The sequence below is a fragment of the Ischnura elegans genome, chromosome 12 (genome assembly GCF_921293095.1).
Source record: "Ischnura elegans chromosome 12, ioIscEleg1.1, whole genome shotgun sequence".
NCBI classification, from domain to species: Eukaryota; Metazoa; Arthropoda; class Insecta; order Odonata; family Coenagrionidae; genus Ischnura; species Ischnura elegans.
The window spans coordinates 22,746,784-22,769,405 of record NC_060257.1 but is presented as its reverse complement, the minus strand read 5'-3'; the positions used below and the strand labels follow the sequence as shown (position 1 = coordinate 22,769,405).

At 37.3% G+C, this 22,622-nt stretch overlaps 1 protein-coding gene across 1 annotated transcript in view; it reads left to right on the top strand.

Annotated features, from left to right (window-relative positions):
- The window catches only part of LOC124169566 (thrombospondin type-1 domain-containing protein 4-like), a 191,426-nt gene that overhangs the window by 84,332 nt on the left and 84,472 nt on the right, over window positions 1–22,622 (top strand). Inside the window, exon 2 of the mRNA XM_046548206.1 lies at window positions 18,907–19,072. Within this exon, the coding sequence (XP_046404162.1) occupies window positions 18,907–19,072 (166 nt within the window). The remainder of the gene's footprint in view (window positions 1–18,906; window positions 19,073–22,622) is intronic.

The window sequence follows — 22,622 nt, the reverse complement described above, 5'->3', positions numbered from 1 at the left end:
GCCAATATAAATGCAACTAAATACATGTGGGAGAAAGTTCCATTCTACGTTAGTCCATGCATTGAAAAAATTATCTGCTCCTTTGAATTCTTTGTAATTATTTTTTATGAAGATGGTACCCATACTTTGATCGTAAAATCATGTTACTCAGCTTAGAGTGATTGCCAATCCCGTAGTTTTCGTATCCATAACTTTCAGTTTTAATATAATGAAGGTCGATCTACCCCTAATTGATTGCCGGTATCAATTTTTTTACTTAAGTATAGTGAACCCGTAGTCACTTGAGATAAATTTACGTAACTACTTAGCGTCGGGTCATATTGACCCAAAATAAGATACGCCACTTGCTCCGTTGTCGGGCGTTTTGCCCATAAAAAAAGGTACCCGATTTTGAAGACCTCTACTTACTAATGAAGCAAATAATTTAAATACAACTATGATATTAATAAGATCATTCAACTCTAAATTGAGCCATATGCTTGAAAAAATATTTCTGGTAGTATTTTTTGTGTTTAGTTTTAAAAAAAATTCGTTTTCTTGCTCGTAAAAACATATTACACAAATTTTAGCGTTGAGTAATGTAGGTACTTTAAAAATCCTCTAGTCTGTAATACATTTTATATTTAATTTATTCTCAAAAGTGTAGACTTTTTCTTAAATATCCTGTTTGAGCGCTTGCTATTTCCGTAGTTCTTGTTTTAACAACTTTTAGTTTTTATAAAATCAAGCTAAATATATTTCATAAGGATTGTAAAACCCAAATTGTTTATTCTAATAATTATAAATGGAATTGTTGTAAACAATTAAAGCCTCTGCTAACTTTGTAACCGATGGTGCTATGGAAAATTGATAGGTATTGTTGTACACTATTTAATTATAGCAAAGAAAGGACGTAGGAGACTTATATGTTATAATAATATCATTACTAATATCGGTTGCTATTTAATGCCAACTTTTGCAAAGGGTACTGGCAGCCATTATTAATTTATCGGAATTTGTCATTCATGAATTTCGAAGAACACGCACACTTACGTAATTTTCCTCCTGTCTAGACAAACGTACACTTTTAATTTCGGAAAGGCCAATTATTTTTCAACCATAAATTTATCTCTAAGCTCCTGTACAGAATTAGTCATTACATTAATTATTAAGATTACTGTTTGGGACGAGCTTTTCATTCGGATGAAGCAGTTATAATTTGAATGTCTGGCCTGTGTTTAAATATATGTGTCTTTCGATCATAATTTTCCATTGTGTGGATTAGTAATGTTTCTAGTGAGCTGCTATTGTTTATTTGGGGGCTGAGTGGCTTTTAGTACCTTAAAATTGCACGAAATTCAAAGGTCAAGGGGTTAAAACTTGGGACCACCTGCGAAGTTGATGGAGAATTAAGCTCTTCGTGGTATCCTTTGTGTTTTCATTTTTTGATGAGCTTATTGCCCTTCAGCAGACCAACTCGGCCCCGTTTAATGGGAATGCGTTGTCGATATTTTCCTTCAATGGGGCCTTAATGGCGCCTCGCACGTGTACGACCGAGCAAGTTTAGTCGGCGAATCGCCGCCATTAAAGTGGGCGCGACGAAAAGTTGTGCTGTATTGGGAGATTGTTAAGAGGGCGTGAACGTGAGGTATTCCATGCGAAACGGAACAACCTGAGTAGGAAAGCAGGGCTGCCAAAATTTGGGAGCTGCTCTCAAAAGTGTCCAGGAATGGCATATTTTGCCTAAGTTTTCCACTGCCGATTGCGATAGAGATAAAAAAGAATAATAAAATAATTGTTGATGGTTTCCGGCGATACTTTGAGTAATTTCCTGGAAATATTGAATGAATTACTTAATTTGTTTTTCCGTTTTTATTTAGTTTAATTTATAGAGTTTTTTAAATCACAAACCTGTTTTCGACGGCTATGACCAGAAGGTGACGTTAGCCATCGAAACCATGGTATTTATTTAATAAAAAAATCTACGAAAAAATAAAGTTTGTTTTTAATTAAAAAAATAAAGAAATATTTTTTTTCGCTTTTAAAATTGTTGCCTACTTCTCCAACTGAACGAGTTTCTAAGGTCTTCCCCCGATTGAGTTGATGCATTACTGTTGATAGTTGGACTGACGATTCGTTGGTAGAATCGTCGTCTCCAACAACGACGGCATTCATTATGACGAACATGGAGTCGGTGCGCCGCGGTAGATACTCTGATGAAAAATATGACAATTATTTTTTCTCTAGCTAAAAATATTGTATACTTTATGCCAGGTTTTGCCGGGAAAAAAGGGCCCGCCATTTTTCGACATTATAACACACCAATATTAACGCAAATATTAAAAAATGATGGATAATGTAGATGAAGTACCGTTTTATTGGAATGCAATGTTTTTTATTTCATTAAAATCCGTCCAATGCTCTACCAACAGCTTAACTCTGAAGTTTTTCGAAGAAATACGAGATCGGGCGTGATTAAGGAAATTTGGTAATGTTTATTCCCCTCTATCTTAGCAACGATTGGGTTCTATGAAAAATGACTTATTGTTTCACGATCACCAATAAGTTGTGACCATATGAACTAAGTTTCAAGTCTACCTCAAAAAAAGGAATTCCGGACTTTCGTCCGGCTTTTTCCGACTTCGGACCACTGTGCACCGGTTTAAACGTGGCATTAAGACGTAATTCACCCGACGGAAGACCCGAGAGCATTGCATTCAGTTGACAAGCAAAAAAGTGCCAATTCATTCTACTTCCCCAGCTATTCGCAACGAAAAATCCACGGACGTAACCCTTACAGAGATAATTGGATGACGTCACGACGGCATCAGCATCGTTCGCGAAACGTTGGGATCTACCTAAATTCGTCGAAACATCGGGCATTGAAATTCTTGGTGATATTTTTAAATAACAATTATGGATAACAACTTTGAGCTGTGACTACTATAACGTAAGCTATAAGCCGTAACGTATGAACGAGGCCAAACTATTATAATGGTCTTTTGTAATTAGGGAGTAGTAATTCCTGAGTTTTTCGGGTTATTTACTTGAAAGTGCTTTGAAAATTCTAATTTCCAATTTCCTCATCAAGCCATAGCCTTCTTTCCAAGCAAGGCGCCACTGTAACACCGCAATAAAGTGACAGAGATGAGTCCTATAGAGTTTATTTATGATGTGCAACCATGATTCATTTTTCATTATCATTTCGCTCGTGTATTTGTTAGAGTTTACGATATCCTTGAGATTAGTGCTTAAATGCGGCCATTATCTGCGTAATTTATTGGATGCTTAGGCTAATAGATAAAGAATTTACTTGAGATTGTTTATGATCGGGAGACTCAATGGGCCATGTAAATCAGACAATGAATAGAGTGGAATAATTATGGTGGGTCATCATTTTAAGCATCATCTTACATGGGGGATGGATAAGTGCATCACGTATGCGTAGTTCGTGGATGCATGCATGCAGAGAACCATAGGTATGTTTAATGTCAATTCTTCTTCCTTGAGACGAATAGATTCAATGGTGCCTTTGTTAAATTATCTCTTCAAAGTCATTGTTTACATTCAAGATCAATGAGCCGGACAATACCCTATTGCCTTCGGGAATAATGGTACCACCATTTAACTAATTTTCTTCATTAAGTTTCAAAGTTTCATAAGGGGAGCGATACAATGCATCTTCCTATGTCTTTTAATGTGATGTCACGGTATAAAGGCAAATGACGGGTCATTGGAGTCGTTAATAGACGATAGATGTCGCTATATTCTCATCTCCGTGACCCACTTTGCTGTCATTCTTCAATTATGGATGGAGAACGCTTATTATTTCAAGCTTCAATGAAGTTTAGTCATGACTGAACTGTTTAAAACAAACATCCGTGGCATAGGTAATCAAGAAAATTTAACTGTCTTAGAAGACATCCCTTGCCATTCATCGCCATTGGTTAAAAATTATGAGATTGGGTTTTTTCCTGATATATACACATTCCTTCTTTCAGCTATCTTTTCGTGCTTAAGTTTTGGTACGCGTTTCTTTTGCATTAACATCATGATCCATTTATCATGGCAAATTACCCCTTTTCTTTGGTTTGGATACTTTAAAAGTCCTTCTGGTTGATGGGTTCTGGATTGAAATCCTGGTAAAGCCATTAGATACCCTCTAGCCAAAATCGGAGCGCACAAGGAAAAAATTCTGTGCCATGAATATGTGAACTTTAAGGGACTGCGTCTTACAGCCATGAACCGAAATATTTCTGTATCTTGAGTACTCACTCTAGCACGCTAGATCAGACCACAGAATCAAGTAAAGTTTTAGTTTGAGTTCTATTTTAGAGACTAGCCACGACTAAATTCACTTCGCCAAAGTACTTGTGGTATCATACAGTGAAGTAATTTGCAAAATAAATGAAATAATTTACAAAATAATACATTCATCTAATTTCTTGTCCCATGCTCGTAAAACACTAGCAATACTGGAGTAAAATATAGCATAAGTATTTTTACAAGAGATATTGCATTTTTTAAATGTGCACGACAGGCCAATTGATAGTTACTTTTCGTTAGTTGAAGACCTTAGGAATCCTACTTTCTTCCACAGATTATGTGTAATTGAAAATCAATTTATGTACCAACAGAAGACCATATTTTCGATTTAAATGACTATGAAATGTACTTCCTTTCTCGTTAGTAACATCAACCTAGCCATGTAATTGGAAATTTTTTGACGGTCAAGAAAGATAGGTATATCTTTGTATCCTTCAAATGATTTTTCATTGGACATCGAATTCTTTTTCAGACTCGGAAACCACATTTTGTATTCTTCTTGCTAATGCCATTTACTTCGTTTCTCTGTGAATCTCCTGGACAGCTGATAGGTCACTTTAAGCTATTAAGTAAGACGGGTATAGAGCCATCTTCTCATAGTCGTGACCCACTTCACCGGCATTCTTCAATTATGTATGAGCAACGCTGATTCCTTCAAGCTTGAATGGCTTTGTAATTGGAAATCCATCGGGGAGGTCCTCTTTATACGGTTTTAGTGTGCTCTTATTCATTTGAGCCCTCAATGTAATCTTTGTCGTCTGCTCGTTCGGGTAAAAAACAGAGCGGAAAGCTATATCAAGCTCTCTTTCCCAGCGTTTTAGTTCCGCGATTGAATTTCGTCCTTCTCCGCTTATAGGTGCTCTGATTGGGGATCGATAACTTTGTCCGGAGCTCGTGAAAAATGCAGTATTTCCCCTCTCCCTGTAGGCATTCGCGAATGATGATAAAAAAACGTTTTCTTCTTGCCCGCTCCAGCGAAAATCCCCAACGCAGGTACATAAGCGGGCATCCACCGGAGATGGGATCTGGCTTAGTCTCACGGAAAATTACTTTCACTGAGTATCTCTGAAATTGTTTGGTTTATAAAAAAAAACTCCTTTCACAGCGGTGCCGCAGTGACTCTGCCTTCAAAAATGACTAATTATTCCCTTCTTCTCGGAAATTGGCTAGTAAGATCTAAATTTTATGTGGGGCAGCTTGTCCTATTAACTGGTTAATTAATGCTGCGAATTAAATTTTGATTGCTTATGATAACTTGGAAAAGTAACACATTCTGAGATTCCGTTGTGACTATGCTTTCTAAAAAGACTGACCATTCCGATCTTCTCGGAAATAATGTGGAAAATTAGCTGAATTTTAGGCGGGAGAGTGTGTTCTTTTCAACTGATAAATTTATTCTATCTCATCAGTTTTGATTTTAAAACAAGTTGCATAGGTACCACTTTTTGGGACAGGATCTCATCTTCATAATGTCTGCAAACCATCTTAACAGGCTTGTGGTGAATTTTGTTGGTATTGTTCAAAAATACTAAAATATTTTCGTAGCGTGCTCCGAGCGACTTGACTGCTTGATATTTGTTAAGCATTTATTTATTTATTATTTATTTGTTTATCATAATATGCCACCACATAGTTCCCGAATTTACCAAAAGAGGGGACCCATACCGGTAATGGGTTCTGGTTTAGTCTCATGGAAAATTACTTCCGCTGAGTAAAAAGTCTACACTCTGAAATTCTTTGGTTTCTCCATAGAGAAACTCATTTTAAAGCGGTTCCATGGTAACTCTGCTTTCTAAAAAGACTTATCATTCCAATCTTCTCGGAAACTACGTGGAAAATTAGTTAAGTTGTAATTGTTGAACGGGGCAGTTTGGTCTTTTTCAAATGGTTTATTAATTATGTCGAATAAATTTGGTTTGTTTATAAAAACTTGGAAAAGTAATATATTTTGAGGTTCCACAGTGACTCTGCTTATTAAGAAGACTAATCATTCCCATAGTCTCCGAAATAGATTGGGAAATTAGCTGAATTGTAAATTGACACGAAAATCCTAGAAGGGCCAGGACGCACAGGGAAAGAAACCTGGCACCTTACCCTGTACTCACGCCTTTGGCTAAGTCTGGAGTGAGGTTTACCCTCACCTAACCAAACCAACCGTAGGTTTGAATTGCTGGGTGAAACCATCTTAACTATGAAGTTGAATAATATGTGGCTTGTGGTTTTTAACGCTGAGTTTTTTATTATTTCTGTTTACCTCAACTTTTAACGTTTATTGGTGCCTTGATAAGTACGTATTGAAGAATTATATGCAAAATATTTGGCCAACGTTTCGGTAAATTTTTCTACCATAATCAGGTCTTTTTTCAATGAATATCATTTTCTTACATAAATTTTATGATTCCAAATGATATTCATTGAAAAAAAGCCTTTATGAAGGTACTTATAAACATATACTGAAGCGTTAGCCAAAAATTCTGCATTAATTTCTTGAAGACCAACACTGTTAGGCAATAATCAACGTTTTTAACACTTACCATAATGCCGTAGTGCGAAAACAAGGAACATTTTTAGGGCTACGATACCGAAAACGTGCCCTTACAAAAAATAACCCTTTCACCAGGGTCAGAGGTCACGTACGTCCATAACTGTGAACAATAAGATTTTTCGGCTCTCGATACAGCCGGCGTGGTCGTGCCTAGCAGATGTTTGTTTCCTTTCTTTATGGATAGCAAAAAAAAATGTTTGCCCCGTTCATGCTCCACACGAAGTCGTCCACCTATCGTGTTTGTATCTCCATAGGTCGATCTTATTTACGGCGCACGCACGACAACTGAAGATCGAAATTCTCCATCTCCCCACGCATTCCAATGTGCGGCTCGGCGTAGCTTGCACTATACTCCGCGAGATGGTGATAGCATCGTGCCAAATTCCTGGGGGCAGAATACACGGGAATTGGGCGGAGTAGGGAAACAAAAGAATTCTGAAAATACACTTCCCTTCCGCGGGAATAAACCGGAAAACATCCCTTTTCCTCACCGCGTCCTTCTATACGCCCTCTGTATTTTTTACCCCAAATTTTTACTGTCGTATTTTGTTTTTAGTCCATACTGAATAAACGTATTCCAAGGAAGTGGATGCAAGGAAGAAGTTTATTTGGTAATATAGTGGAGCTTTTCCTGTGTTCATGTTATCCAAAATGTTTTATATGCATGGACTTCCTTTGCGGTTGTATGTCTTGACTTCGTTGGATCTCGCTTTTATTTTGAATTATTTATTTGTTACCATTACTCGATAATCATCACATATACGGGCATTTCCAACGAGGAATCAACAAACAACAAAGTCAGACATTTACAAAATCCTATTCTCTTTGAAATATAATGCACAATGCAAAATGTGTTCAAATGTGAGCGAACTAGGTGTATAAAATATTGAAAATTTGCACAACATATAAAAAGATTCATATCGCGCATCAACTTACATCAATTTGTGCGCATGGTATTATATCGCATTTAAGTAGTAGAAAGTGTGTTTATGATCCCTTTGTATAACTCGCTCCATCCATATCTTCTGTGTTCCGTACATCACCTTTATGCACCCACCACTTCGTCGATCATCCTCCTCTTCGTCCACTTCACCTTCTCCATTCTTCTCCTCCATTATCATGCCACACGGCTATAATCAGTCGGGAATCACTCATCCCGCTTTCTATTCTTCGATGGCCAGTATCAATATCTTAATAAACCGATTTATGCTACATATCTTCTTAACGTGAATGGATGAATGGCCGATCTAACTACCTTCCACGATATAGCCCACGTTCACTACGTTGCCATGGTGATACAGGCCCTCTTCCAAACGCTTAGAAGGAGGTTTCCCCTACCTCCTGCTAAGAACCACTTCTCAGCTCTTAAGCCTGCGAGGAAACATTCACCTTTTCACCTCAAAAACCCTCTTACGGGCGCCAACACCGATTTAGGCTCTTTTTTAGATGACCCCTAAATGGACCCAACCAGCGCTATCGTCGAAACCGCACGTTAAGCCATAGCTAAGGGTCCTCCATCCATTCCATTATCTTGACTCCCGAATCGCTTGAACCTTCCTTTTAAAAACGGCGTAAATTGCACCCCTAAAATGGTTAAGGTTAAAGGCATGCAGGGTTTCGGGGTACCGGGGTCCATAGACGATCCACTCTCGTCCTCCATTACCCCTTAGGGTTTGACAAGGGATAAAATCTATCCTCGCTTGGTTTTTTTTCACTTACTGTGGAATATTGTAATGTCACCTTATTTTTACCCACACATTAAACCACGGCAGCAAAAGGATCTTTTAGGCCGCTATTCACGGTGAATGATCATGCGAAAAATCGTGCTGAATGATCACGTGATCATTCACAGGATCATTTGAGCAAAATAGAACATGCGCATGAAGGTTAATTCGCGAATTGTTCCGTCATACACGGTGAATGATCATGCGCATGATCATGCTGAATGAACATGCGAATGAAATCATTCGCCGTGTAAAGCGGCCTTTAGTCGTCACTGCAGATTAAATTCTAGGTCTCATCATTCTTCCATTAACTTCTAGCATAGATCCAAAGTCATCGATGTAAAATTAAGTAATAACCTCTGACTTTACAGCTTCTTTTGTTGAATGACTGCAAAGATAGTATTACCTACTTTTAGTCCGCAGGCAGTTTTGTTAAACCTACTGTAATTACATACCCCTAGCAATTAATTTTTTTAATATTTGGAGTTCATCTCTTTGGATTGATAACGTCGAAAATAAATTGAAATCATCAAATAACTAAACATTCTTGCTCAGAGACTGGGGCACATTAAATCGTAACATACGCCCATTTATGGCCTCAAGCCAAACGGTCATCATTGTAAACGTATTTTTTTCCATGCGCTATGGTAAAGTAGTCTCATTTCTATCAACACGTTGAGATTCGGTAGCAAAAGGATTCTTAGTCTTCACTGTAGATTAAATTCTAGGCCTCATCATTACTCCATTAACTTATAGCCCAGTAAAACATTAAATGACGAAAAACATGGGCTGCTCAGCGATACAAAGTATAAATTGTCATCACCATTATGTTCTGGAGTATATATACATGTTCGCAGCAAATTAGCATGGCTTTTCATCGGAACTCGGCATTAAAATTATTGTATTTGCCTCATATGTTGCTATGTCAACAACTTGGGTTATGATGACATGCGGAGAAAAAATGTTTTAGGAAGTGGTGACATTGAGTTATGATAAAAGTACGTATATACACTTGTAAGTATCATATAGCCAGGGCTACAAGCACCAATTAATATAATGTTTGAGGGGGCCCTGGCCCCCTCAAACATTCGTTATGCGTGTGAGGAAAAAATGTGTCTGGCTGGTCGGTTTTCCCCGGAGTGTCGAGATATCGAGATTTGAGCTATCAGGGTTCTAACGTTGATCATATGACTCTTCTAAAATGCTTAAAAAACTTAAAACTCCCTACTTGTAAACTTTCCTGTGGCAAGATCCCGGGTTTGCGCCCCTAATATTTTTTGTAAGTCGGCATCCCTGGATCAGTTTTTTGTCAAAATGAGATATGTAAATTCTATCATAAAAAAACCTTTTCCGATCCTTAGACAACGATTTAAAACGAGATTAAAATGCGAATTTTCTATTGCAATTTCAATAAAAAAATATTGCACTTAATTTTCGCCGGCCTTTTCCATGGAAGTCATTCGATGGAAGGCACTGTGAAGAGCTACGGCTCGACATCAGCGTTCTAAAGAAGAGTTCCTCCTCAGTTGGCCACTTGAGTGGTATCGATGTGGCCACAGAGTGAGTGGAAAAAGAGCGATAGAGGCTGGATTATCTCGGCGGAACAATAAATGAAAGAGGGGAGGCGTGGAACAGAAAGGTGTTGGGAAGTTAAATAGGGATCGGGTTCCTAAAATTCAGGATACTAAAGTCTATCCTTAAAAGGTTCGGAACCTTTTCTCTGTCATCTAATATCCTCGCTTCTTTTAGATCCACATCCCTGCTCCGAAAATGTTTCTGTGAGGTCGTATGATCGCCGCCTGGTTAAGTTTTGTCTCATGATCAGGGTACTGAGAAGAAGTTGTTCCACACTATCAGCGTGCATCTTTTAGTGTATAACTACAGTATGTAGAATTCAATGAGTGTATGATGACTGCTGGCTTGAGGTGGTTGATGGCTGTATTTTAGAGGGTGAGATGTAATTTTTTGGCCGGTTTCTATAGATTTGATTTTTTTTCCTGTTTATCCCGTTAAAGTCAATACATATACGTCCCAAATCTATATACAGGGTGTTTATAAATGAATGAAGTCTTTGCAAACTGTAAAACACAAAACGCTTTCTGTTCAGTAGTCGCCATCTTGGCTACTACCGCTTTCTACCGGATCGCGGCGGAAACATTTCACACACATGTGCATTGTTGCAAAAAAAGAAAACTGTTTGAGTTCATCTTTCATTTGACATATAATTTATAACTGTAAGTATAATGTATTAAATATTATAATGCGTTAAAACCCTGATATTCATTTATAAACACCCTGTATACAAAAGAAATTCGAAAATCGTGTTAGTTAGAGCACTTATAACTCGAGAACGGCTGCACCGATGTTAATGATATTAGGTTCATTGGATTCGTCTCAGCCCCGGATAACATATAGAACATTTAAAAAAAATTGGAAAAATTCACAAAAAAATTCATTTCTTTCTTAGGGATATGTGTTTAGGAGCTGAGTTTTATTCTTATTTATGTGTTTGTTGGTAACACTGCAACAATTGATAAGTCGGTAAAAATTACAAATTAAATAATTTGTTTTATTTTTACCAATTCAATGACTGAATTTCGTAACTATATAACATTTTAATTGTTAAATATATTAAAAATATTGAAATTGTATTAAAAAAGTTTATTTCGAGCTAATTATAAGCCCAGCTCGAGTTGATACCTCACTACCGTGTTTGTAAACAAATCTCCAAGCAATTGTTGACAATCGGGTATGTCCGTGTTTTTGTCGACGAATCGAGAAGTTTTATTTCATTTCCTCGGAAAGTTTGCAAATTGTTGTCATCGAAAAATGAGCTCATCAACTAAGTGTACCCGAATATGATTGATCACCACAAATATAACAAATGGTCGATTGAGCGAGCAATTTTGACGGCATAGAACGAAGATGTGGATGACACAACTAAGGTAAATCAGGATCAAATAGTTGGTAGTCTGCATGAATTCAAATCTTTTTACTGTGTAAAAAACGAAGACGAAGTCACCAACTATCTATCTGAACGTTAAAAGTCCTTGGACGTATCTGGCTTGCCATCCTGCTCCGATCCACCCTATGTAGATTCAATAAAGAAAATGTGTTTCTGACAAGCAATTTTTATGCTCATTTACGTAATTTTATTGATTTTGTATCCTTATTTTATTATAATAAATCAAATATGATTAAAAACGATACAGCCGCTCTTGATTCATAAATGGTGTAACTGAACTGTAAGTTCATTGATTGTTAGGCGATAAGAAGTTCGCCGGGTCAGCTAGTATATTATAAATTTTATTATACAAATAAATTCACAGGTATGGAAAGAAAGGGTTTGGAATAAGTAATAGAAAAAGGACGAGGACAATATTTAAACACTCTAGGGAGAAAGCATTTCAGGCACAGACAAACACCTTACTTATGTCATTGGTTCTTCAAAGTGAAAGAAGCGATTTAAAGTAAATCTAAGCAAGGAATATGTCCAGCACACGATAAAAAAATATAAACACATCAGTTAAGTATACACACATACACTCACTGTCCTTTAAAAGAAACCACTTTTGTGTTTATGCTTATGCATCTACCTTGTCTTCAGTGACCATCTTACCCCAATGGTTCAATCTTATTAACGCATACTGAAATATCACAGACTAAATTAATAAGTTCCTGTGGTCGTTCAGTGGGGATTGGTCGATTGTATGATCAGCCATTTTTGGGAACACATCCACCCTTTCCACTAACTCCCTCATCGAATCTAGTTCAATTCGATGCATTATCTTGGAGGAAGTAATACGACCAGTCCACTATAATTTTTGGCAATGATCACCCCATCGGAGGAGTCGATACTGTCATTATATATTGTCTGCAGACATTCTTCACACCGGACGGCTCTATTTTACAGGATGATATGTAAGTTTTGGACCGGTTTATATAGATTGATTTTTTTCCTGTTCAACCCTTTAAGATAAATGCATATATGTCCCAAATATATTATATATTCTTTAAAATTAAATGAGAAGGTATATCATTGTAAGAATTGGTTCTTTCGAAGAATAGACTATAGCCATCTAGTTTTTAATTTTTTTATTCTTCTTAATTTAAGGTCAAAGGGACATGCCACACGCCTTTTAGGCGGCTTGCGGGGTATTATGTAGATGTAGATATGTCACAAATGTTTGAAATTCTCTCAGAATTAAATGAGAAAGTGTATGATTGTTATAATTGGTTTTATTGAAGAATGGGCTGTTGGATGCTTTTCTTTTTCTAGTATTTTTTTTGATATCCTTTATGTTTTCTATTTTCCTCATTTTTTAAAACTTTGACTTGAAATTCTTTTTACGAAGTGGAAATTTGAAAGTTTATAGCAACTCCACGAGAAGGGTATTTATAACAGGACTTTCGGTTTAATCTTTATTAGTACCTAGCATGTAATGTTAGTACGATAACTCCGGATTTGTCCTTTAATTTTCACAATATTAGTGTTCTTATCTCATGGGATACATATGTCCCTATGGACCATATAGGAGGAGAGAGGGACCTAGGGGGGTCAGGAACACCCTCAAATATAAAAACAATTATTTTCCTTCATAAAAGAAAACGAAATATTGTAAAATCATGAATTTAAAAAATATTTAATTAACAAATGCAGTTTTTTCGATTAATAAAAGTGGTAAAATTAGTTTAAAAACCATTGCTTTGTACCCTGTTTTTTAAGCATTTTCCCCGATGGTTTTGGACGCTCCCCCGCCACCGAACGAAATTCCTCACTACGCCATTGGTGAGTTACCATTATAGCAGAATGAAATACTGACGTGATGGTTTCAGTAGCATATGGTACATTCACTTAAAATAAAAACTAAAATGCTGTATATTTTTAAATGAAGATGTTTTAACAGCGCCATACGTGGTCCTGAATTAAATTTGCATTCCCTTGGAAAAAATGGCACATCTATGTTTGTTATTTATTATGAATTTACCAAATTTTACCTTAGTCATGAAGCTATTACTCGTCTCAAGTCTCACCCATTGGTTTCAAATATAACAAGTTCATTACCGATAAAATATATCGTTCATTTTCTTTCATAACGATTTAAATCTCTAAAAATAATGTACCTAGATTCAAAGAACCGTTTTTTGTCCTTAATTTTTATTGCGCTAGTGGCTTATTTTCATTACCTGGGCGAAAAAAATGTCTCCTTTTTAATGAGCTTCCCATACATCATTGTAATACTAGGGTGTTATATTACTCGTCATTTCTCGTAGCATTATTCAACGTAGTCCTTTTTAATCACTATCCATGACCAATCTGGACTTACTATGCGATTTTGACTGCAAAAGTAATGGAATTTCTCCACATGATCGAACTCAATTTTCATTACTGGGCAGATAATCCTATATATAACGCATGCATGTAATTTGCGAGCAGTGTACTTTTATCCCATAACCTTAATGACTTCTCCCAGGTTGAAATATGGGGCTAGAGCGCCTCACTTTGATTGGGAGTGCATTCAGCTGTTTTTCAGTTCGTTTCTCATTTTGGCGGGGAATGTGGATTTTGAAATAAATTGGAAATTGGGTTTACGTTTTTAATTTGTGGATTTTCAAGTGCATTTCCCCTTAAGTACTACTGGTTTAATCTTAACCCTTTGCGCTGTAATGACAAGTCCAGCTCGTCATGAACTTTCAACGCCAAACAGCGCAATGACGAGTGTATCTCGTCATCGGATTTACATGATTTTAGCACAATTTAGAGGAGCAATATAAGTTTTTTGAAAGCTTAACAATGTCAAAACATTCACAGTATATATAAATAGTTCAGATCTCATGAAACATGATGCATTGGAAGGATTAAAATGACTTTCTTGGAGTAGCGATAGCTGTGTTCTCCATGTTTCATAATCACATTTTATTCGACGGTTCCACGTTTATAAAATATTACAAAATATAATTTCATTACCTATCATTAAAAAGAGAAAAAAATAAATGGAGAACAGGAGCACGATATTCGGAAAATAAATAGAAGTGGAAGGGGTTAAGAGAACGCTTTTTGTTTTAAGTTATGGGCTCGTTCATAAAATTTATTTTCTTGATCTGCTTGCTATCCCGCTAAAAGCCCAAAAGGTCGTGCGTCTGAGAGGTGTGAGTATACCAGCCGTTTACGCATAAAAGGAAATGCTCTTACGCAATTACGCCTTGCATTTATTTATTCCAGTTATTGAAGTCCTTTATCTTGCGAGGGAAAAACGATTTTACCATTCCTATACTTACAGCAAAATAATTCCCTTAATTTTTCATTTCTGTTCCCAGTGGGGAAAAGTTTGTTCGAAAGACATACAAAGAATATTTCTAGTGCAGCGTGCAAAGGATTTTCTTCGTGAACGACCGATGAATCAGCTAATGGCGCACTATCCGAGTTCAAACTACATTCTCCTGAAGTAGTGCAAAGGATGTTCAGTGGATATTGATCCTGCACTACCCTTGGCCAGATCGTGCAGTAAGAAGGTTCATATAGGATATTCATCTTGCACTATCCTTGGCCGTATCGCCGCATTCCAAGTCTAATTGGACTTGGAAATATGGTGGGGTTTTAATATGGTGTCATACGTGTTGCTCCTAGAGATATCTATTCTCAATTACTTTAGCGGCTCCGAGGATAATTTGCTTAACATCTGTGTAACCTTTTCTGTACCCCCGCAGCAGTTTCTCGAGAATCGCGCAGCTTCCCATCGTATTTTCTTCAGTTCGTAGATCACAACTTTTTTTGCGCTGGATCCCGTATGCTCGCCGCATATTCAAAGTGTGGACAGACGAGTGAAAATTTTAGTGTTAAATAATAAGAATAAATACAATATGGACAATATAACTCTGTGGAATGGTAGTAAATTATCTCATTTTGAAGCTCACGATTCTTATAAAATAATATTTATCCACAGCTACATACTACCCCGCAGGCCGCCTAAAAGGCGTTTGGTGAGGTTGTTTACATTTTACCAGCTGTTTATTTATAAAAAGCAATTGCTCATACAAATTTAACACTAATATTTACTAAAATTCCATTATGGTTCGGGGGAAGAATGAATTTCCATATGCATCCTTTCGACAAAATTTCTCTCTTAATTTATCGCTTCTGTCGGACCTGGAAATACTGTGGGGCTCTAAGATGAAGTTCTCCGTGTCGCTCTTAAAGATATCTATTCTCAATTGCTTTGGCAGTCTAAGCCTATACCGCAACCTCCGCGTTTCTTGCGGCTCCCAGCTTAATTCGCTTTACATAAGCGTAACAACTTTCGCACGCGCGCAGAAGTTTTAGAGTCGCGCAGCAACAGTAATTCTGCTCCATTGAAAAATGCACATAACATGAATATGGTCAATTGATATATCCAGGTACATGTAAAAAATAATGCAATACATACACCAAATGATACGCTCATAATTATTGGGAAATTATTTCAGGAAATGAAACGTGGTGTAATTTATTTGCATAAACGCAATAAGCTTTAAATACGCAAATTTCAACATTTCGAAATGATGCTAAAAAAATGAAAGTAAATTTTTGACTTCATACAAAAAAGTAACTGTTCCATTAAAATGTGAACAACACAAAAACACAGAAGGCGGAATACATTAATTGATAATGAAAGGTATATACGCAAAATAAATAATCCAGGATCTCGTTCACACATGACAGCTATAACATCTTTCGTATGGAAACAGTGGTGTCATGGTGCCGGTACGCGCCGGAACGCTGTTCCAGCACTGGATAACAAAATAAATAATAGTCAAATAACACTTTCATCAATTGTTTTGAAAATTCCTGAAAATTAATAATGTATGCATTGATTTTCAAAAAAAAGTCGGTTAAAAATGTAAATTATAACTTGCAGTAAAAAACACACAGAGTAATATTTCACCTCTAAAAACGTTTACGCAAGTGCGTTCCGGCACTGCTGATTTTGCCATGACGTTATTGTATCAAAAAGATAACAATTGGAAGTGGAAGGCAGCAGGTGGATGTATTTATATTAATTTTTAAAATCGTCATGCAGTGACGGCGGACATCTTGGAGCTTGGTGACTCGATATGAATTGGACTCTATTGATACCAACGCGAAAATCGGATGCATTTGAGTCGGTATCAAGACATGAGTAAAGTTCTGGAATATGGTCCGTGGTCTAGTTTAGGGGTATCCAAACTAATGTCCGCGGGCCTCATCAGGCCCGACACATAATTTCATCCGGCCCACAAAACAAATCCGTGTGTCATTACTTACAATTCTTACTAATGGCTCATCTAATTTAAACTATTGCCCGAGGGCCATATCCGGCCCGGTACATAATTTCATTCGGCCCGCCAAACAAATCCTTGTATGTTTACTTACATTTCCTACAAATGACTTACCTATTTGAAAATGAATTTTTAAATTCAAAAAGACAGTATCATTCGTCACACAAATTTGGTTGCATAAAACTAAGGGCTGAAATCTATTCAGTTTGCCATGATTTTTTTCAGACAAGATATTTTTTTTTAATTTTGCCTTGTTTATATTCTAATTTTTGAGGAAATTAAATTACTGGCACTGATATGTTTTATTTTTATTCCTTCAGTCCGCATGAATGTGGTAAATGTATAATGTGGCCCTAACATTGAAAATTTTGGAGACCCCTAGTCTAGACAACCATGCTTCAAAACGCCATCCGCGATTTGCTCTCCTATACCTCATGTCATCCCTTCCTCGTTTAAAGGGCTCTTTATTCTTTCACACGGGGTCGTATTTCAGGTTAGGCCTGTCGGACGTTTTTACGCCCTCTTCCCTACTGGAGGGAGAAAGGTCAATTGGAAAAGGAATAAGGATTGAGATACGCATGGAAAAGGGCGAGAAAAAGACGGCCTGATATTTTTTACGGCCAGAAATAAATTTTCCTTTAAACAGGTCCTAAATGACGCTGTTTTAGACATTTGTGATGCTGCTGGAGTAGTGACGTGCATTCTTCACCTTACTTTTGTTTTTGGAGGAAACACTGCCAGGTATTTACGACGTTTGGATGCAGACACCCTGGAATTTGATATTTGAATTTGTATGCGTCAATGAAGGCAATATTCTCTCTCGCTTACTGACGCAAACCGAAGTCTAGTTTACATAGGCGTGAGTAAACCTCACCTTCGACTTAAATTGTGATTTTTATGAAGCCACCGTTGTATTGGCATGCATTCGTGGTCGTCTTTTGTTTTTTGAAGTGTCTGCCATAGATTTATGAGGCATAGGTGGTAACTTCTTAAGGAACTTGTGATTGTTTTATTCATTTATGTTTCAGTTTTTCGTCAGTTGTTAATGGTGTGCGAGAAAAATTATTTTACATAATTACATTATTTTACATATATCATAACTAAAAGCTAAATCATACTATGTAAACAGCAGTACATAAATCAAGCAATAATTAAAAAAACGAAAGGAAATTAATGCATTTTTAAAGAATAACACCATATGTTAACCATAGAAATACAAAACATATCACATTTTCCTGGCAAAGAAAGGATTGTGTTCTTTCAGTACTAACAATATTATCACTTACTTAATAAACTTAGTGATTCAAACTGAAGTATGAGTAGGTGAGGGTAGAGTTCACCGCAACCTTTGCCTTAGGCACCTGATAGCATTTCACATATTCAAGGCTGGGGAGTAGGTCTTTCCCCTTTGCTACCTTGCAGTCCAAGGATATTGTTTCCTTGAGTCTGAAGTCTCCACTCGGAATGATCATTCTATGAGCTGAAGTGCACTGTGTGTTTCGTTGAACTGGAAAAAATCTCGTGTTTAGAAATTTGTTTAAAATAAAACCACTGTTTAAAAATACCATAAAACGCGATATTTATTCAATAAATTCATTAAAATAAATAACGCATTATTGACATAATGTATGATCTTAGGTTTTCCCGGCGTATCATGTGCAGAAAAGTTTCTCGGGTTTTCCACCGGTTGATGTTTTCCATGTCTCCCGACGTTTCGAGCAGCGACTTGCTGATCATCCTCAGGGGATCTTCCGAATGATCAATGAGCAAGTCGCTGCTCGAAACGTCGGGAGACATGGAAAACATCAACCGGTAGAAAACCCGAAAAACTTTTCTGCGTACTGAAATAATGTTAACGCTATCTATCACATCGCACTGCAAACCACACACGATATACTGTCCCCTATTTAAATTTTCATGCGTCTTATGATAAAAATGTGAGTTGAATCGCGTTGATTGTTAAATTATAATTAATTCTGCAAATGTGCTACAAGTATTCATTATTAAATGCATGCTATTCATTGTTTATTTCCACAGGTTGCAGAGGAGAAGGCGGAGGCTGGGCGCGTCGGTGGGTGGTCCCCATGTGGTCACCCGGGGCAACCTGTCCATCTCAGTATCGGGCAACCTCGTCTCCGCTCCATCGTCAGCCAAGAGTCAGTGCGTCGGGCTCTACAAGAGGTTCCACCTCTGCAACACCATGGTGAGTCTCTATGACCATTGCCATTAAGAGGAGATTATGCTAAAACCTTGAGGGTATACAACCATCGATACAAAATAATGCGAACCTATGCCTACCTCGGTAAGGCAAGTGAGCCAATTTCCAAGTGATTGGTACACTGCTAAAAGGAATAAAACGTATCGACTTTTTTTAAATTCCTGCTTCTTCCTTCTACGAGTATACTCAATAGCAACGTAGAAGAAGAGATCAGGTCACGTTTACTCACGAGAAAAGTTTGCACACTGGTAATTATACAAAGTCCGTGATGTGAAACGCATCACATGTTTTACTTCCTTTATTCTATAGGGTCCTTTTTCATCTTTTACTGCGACATTTTCGCATGCACCTTAGTTTGAAAATATTTTCATTACTCAGTCTCAGTCGGAGTAGAAAAGCAAGTCATGACTTATAACCTATACTAAATTGGTCATTCATTTGGTAGCGATTTTAATTCTTTATAATTATAGTGTTAACACAAACTGAAACATTTCATGCGAAAGATCCACAGAGAAAAAATCATCCGCCTTGACCGGGATTCGAACCCGGATTTCCGGTCGAGTGCTTTAGCCAGTTAAGCTACCGAAGCGTAATTCTTCCCTGTGGATATTTGTGGACACTATCGGACTGGGTGTTGCTGGACTGCTGAGCATATGATGCCACAAGCAGTCCAAATCGCACGAATTCGCACGGTTGTGCATGGGGGTCATGGTTATACTTGTCGGCTCCGTATTTTTTTTACATATTTACTATCATTTAAACTTTCCTCATTCAGCTTGGTCTAAATTTCATTATGATTATTGATATTAGTATTGGACTGCATGAGACTAATTACAGTGATATCCACTTTCACTTGCGAATAATGTACAGAAAGATAGCTGACCTAATCGCATTAAAATTATTTTTATCCTGAATAAGACTTAACTTACCCTGTTGCTACAAACGAATTTAAATTTTTAACTGGTAGATAACACTTTGCGTCCATTTCGCAACCAAAACTCTATTTTGCAAGATGACAAATCGTTGCCTAGGTGCTGCGTATTATATCCTCGTATACATGCACGTACCCAGCAGGGCGGAAGGGGGGAGGCATTCCCCCCACCCCTTTAGAAGCAAAATTAAATTCAATTGAGGACGAAATTAAAAAAAAAAGTTCTCTTATTTCAAGGAAAGTGACATTAGTATAAAAAATGTAATTTAAAGCGCTGTTATAATTTTCTTGAAATTTTGGTTTCTTAACCTTTTCTGTATTACAACTTGAACGACCACGGCTTGCCCCCCTCTGGTTTTGATCCTGGGTACGCCCTAGTTCGTATACGACTTAAATTACTTTGTAGGCACTTAGGAATTTAAATTGCCACCCTTTAAAACTGGTAGCTGTATTCATTTCACATCCAAAAATTTGATTTGTAAGATATTTTATCGCACCCCTAGTGGTGTGTAAAATTGCTCCATATTCAGTCAAAGTTAACTAGCTTGAATTAGGGCAAGTGAATGAACTTTCATGAATATTATTTCTTGATAAAAGCACTGCAACGCATGCACTGTCTACTGTATCAGATCCACATGAGAAACTGCGTCCCTATAGCCAGTCGTACCCTGAGAGCATTTGTCTAGCGTGACGATGGCTCTCCCTCCTGTGATCCCTGCCGCAGCGGCAGGCTATCAAGGGGTCATCAGCTGACCCGAATCCCTCAGTGCGAGAGGTCGTTGATGGAGACCGCAGTCGGCTCTAATTAGGGGCGTAACCACCAGCTGATGGCCGGCGGAGTTAAGTGAGACGCGTGACGTCAGAGTGCGTGTACACAGATGTGGATGATAATAAAAATAAACATTAATTATCGTGGATTCATTGGTGCTTTAAATATAGATAAATCAAAATAATATTTTAACATAAGCAATAATTAAATAAAACATAATAAAAAGATGCAACAAAAAATGTCCTGAATTATTTGTGCATATAGAGTAAATACATAATACAACACTACTCGGAATGAAGGAGAATACAATAATCAATTTCTCTTTTCATTTTAGCAAGTTAGAAGTCATTAAATTGAAAACTTTTCTATAAAATTTTACAAGGGTTTACGTATAGAAATATAATCCAGCAGTGAATGCATTTCTCTGCGGATTTCTGTTGATCGAATCTGTTACTGTCCTGTGAAGGTTTCGTTGGAGTTAAGTTTTTGTATGGACTACAAGGAGTTGATCCCATGAATTTTAAGTTATTTTTCTAGGGAATTGCGATCATGCCACCAAACGAAAGATCCACTTACATCGGGAAATTAAAGCATTGCAATATGAAAAAAAATTATCAGGTCTTACATTCGGAGCATGCTTCTCTACGGAAGTGAGGCATGGGTGATGACAGCAGCCTTCAGCCAATAAGTGGTTGAGGCCCTCGAAATGCGCTGCTACAGAAGAAGGTACTACAGTACCTGATTATCATTTTATGGCAATCGAAACACGTGTTGTGAGCTGTTAAATATAATTATCTTAGCAGTATTTACTTATCACTCAGTAAATACTTATGAGGAGCCGTGTGTAGCCGCATTGTGCCAATATAATAGGTAAATTTTAACCCTCATTTACCTAAGGTATTTGATTTTATGAGCAAGCTAGTTGCTTAATATACTTTTTCTTTGAAAACATAGCCAATTTTAAGTGAGAGACTTTAATTAAACAGAAGGAAACGATATTTAAAGGCAATGGCGAAAACTTTTTGCTCCAATAAATCGATACAATAATGTACATCTTGGTAGATAGCTTATGAGACAAGTCGTTACCAACGCCGTTAAAAAGTGGAAATATTTTTGCCTCTTTTTAGTATTATTATTCTCCTCACAATTAAATATGCTTGTGACACGATAATAAATTAGCATATCAGGGTTCGTGGTTCTAATGAATCCGGAAGTTATTATGGTGAATTCCATTAATTCGTGGCCTTAATGTTATATTCTGTGTTTCAAGAGCAGGCCACCAGCCACCTAAAGTAAAGGGTCCATTGGCCTACCCAACGGAAAAACTCTTCAAAAGAGGTGTTCTTTTGTCGACGAAACATTTTGACGGACAAGCAATGCTTATCGCTTTAAAATGCTTCTGTTCCAATAACGGCGTACACGGCTCGTGTGTCAGAAGCCATTCCCAGTCAGATATTGGCGGTCCTTTTTAGCCTTAGAGGTTCATTTATGAGAGAAGAGATCAGAGACAAACTTAAGCCGTCCCCGGCTTTCTAATTAATTCTGAGATTTCGCCTTTCTCTTTTTCGCGTCCTGAAGAAGGAAACCTCTTAAATGACCTCTTATGCGGATTAAAACTTCAAGATTTCCTCGCTAACGACCTTAATATTCCTCCATAGTGGTGTCGCTTTAAGCTTCTCCATCCACGTCGGACTTGCTACTTTGTGGTCGGTATCATTATAATCGCTAGTTCATCATGTCCCATCAAGCACATTACTCATACCACGACGGAATCCGACCTTATCTCCTCCATGTCCATCCATAATACATGAATGTCGTTCATTGTGAGGCGGTGC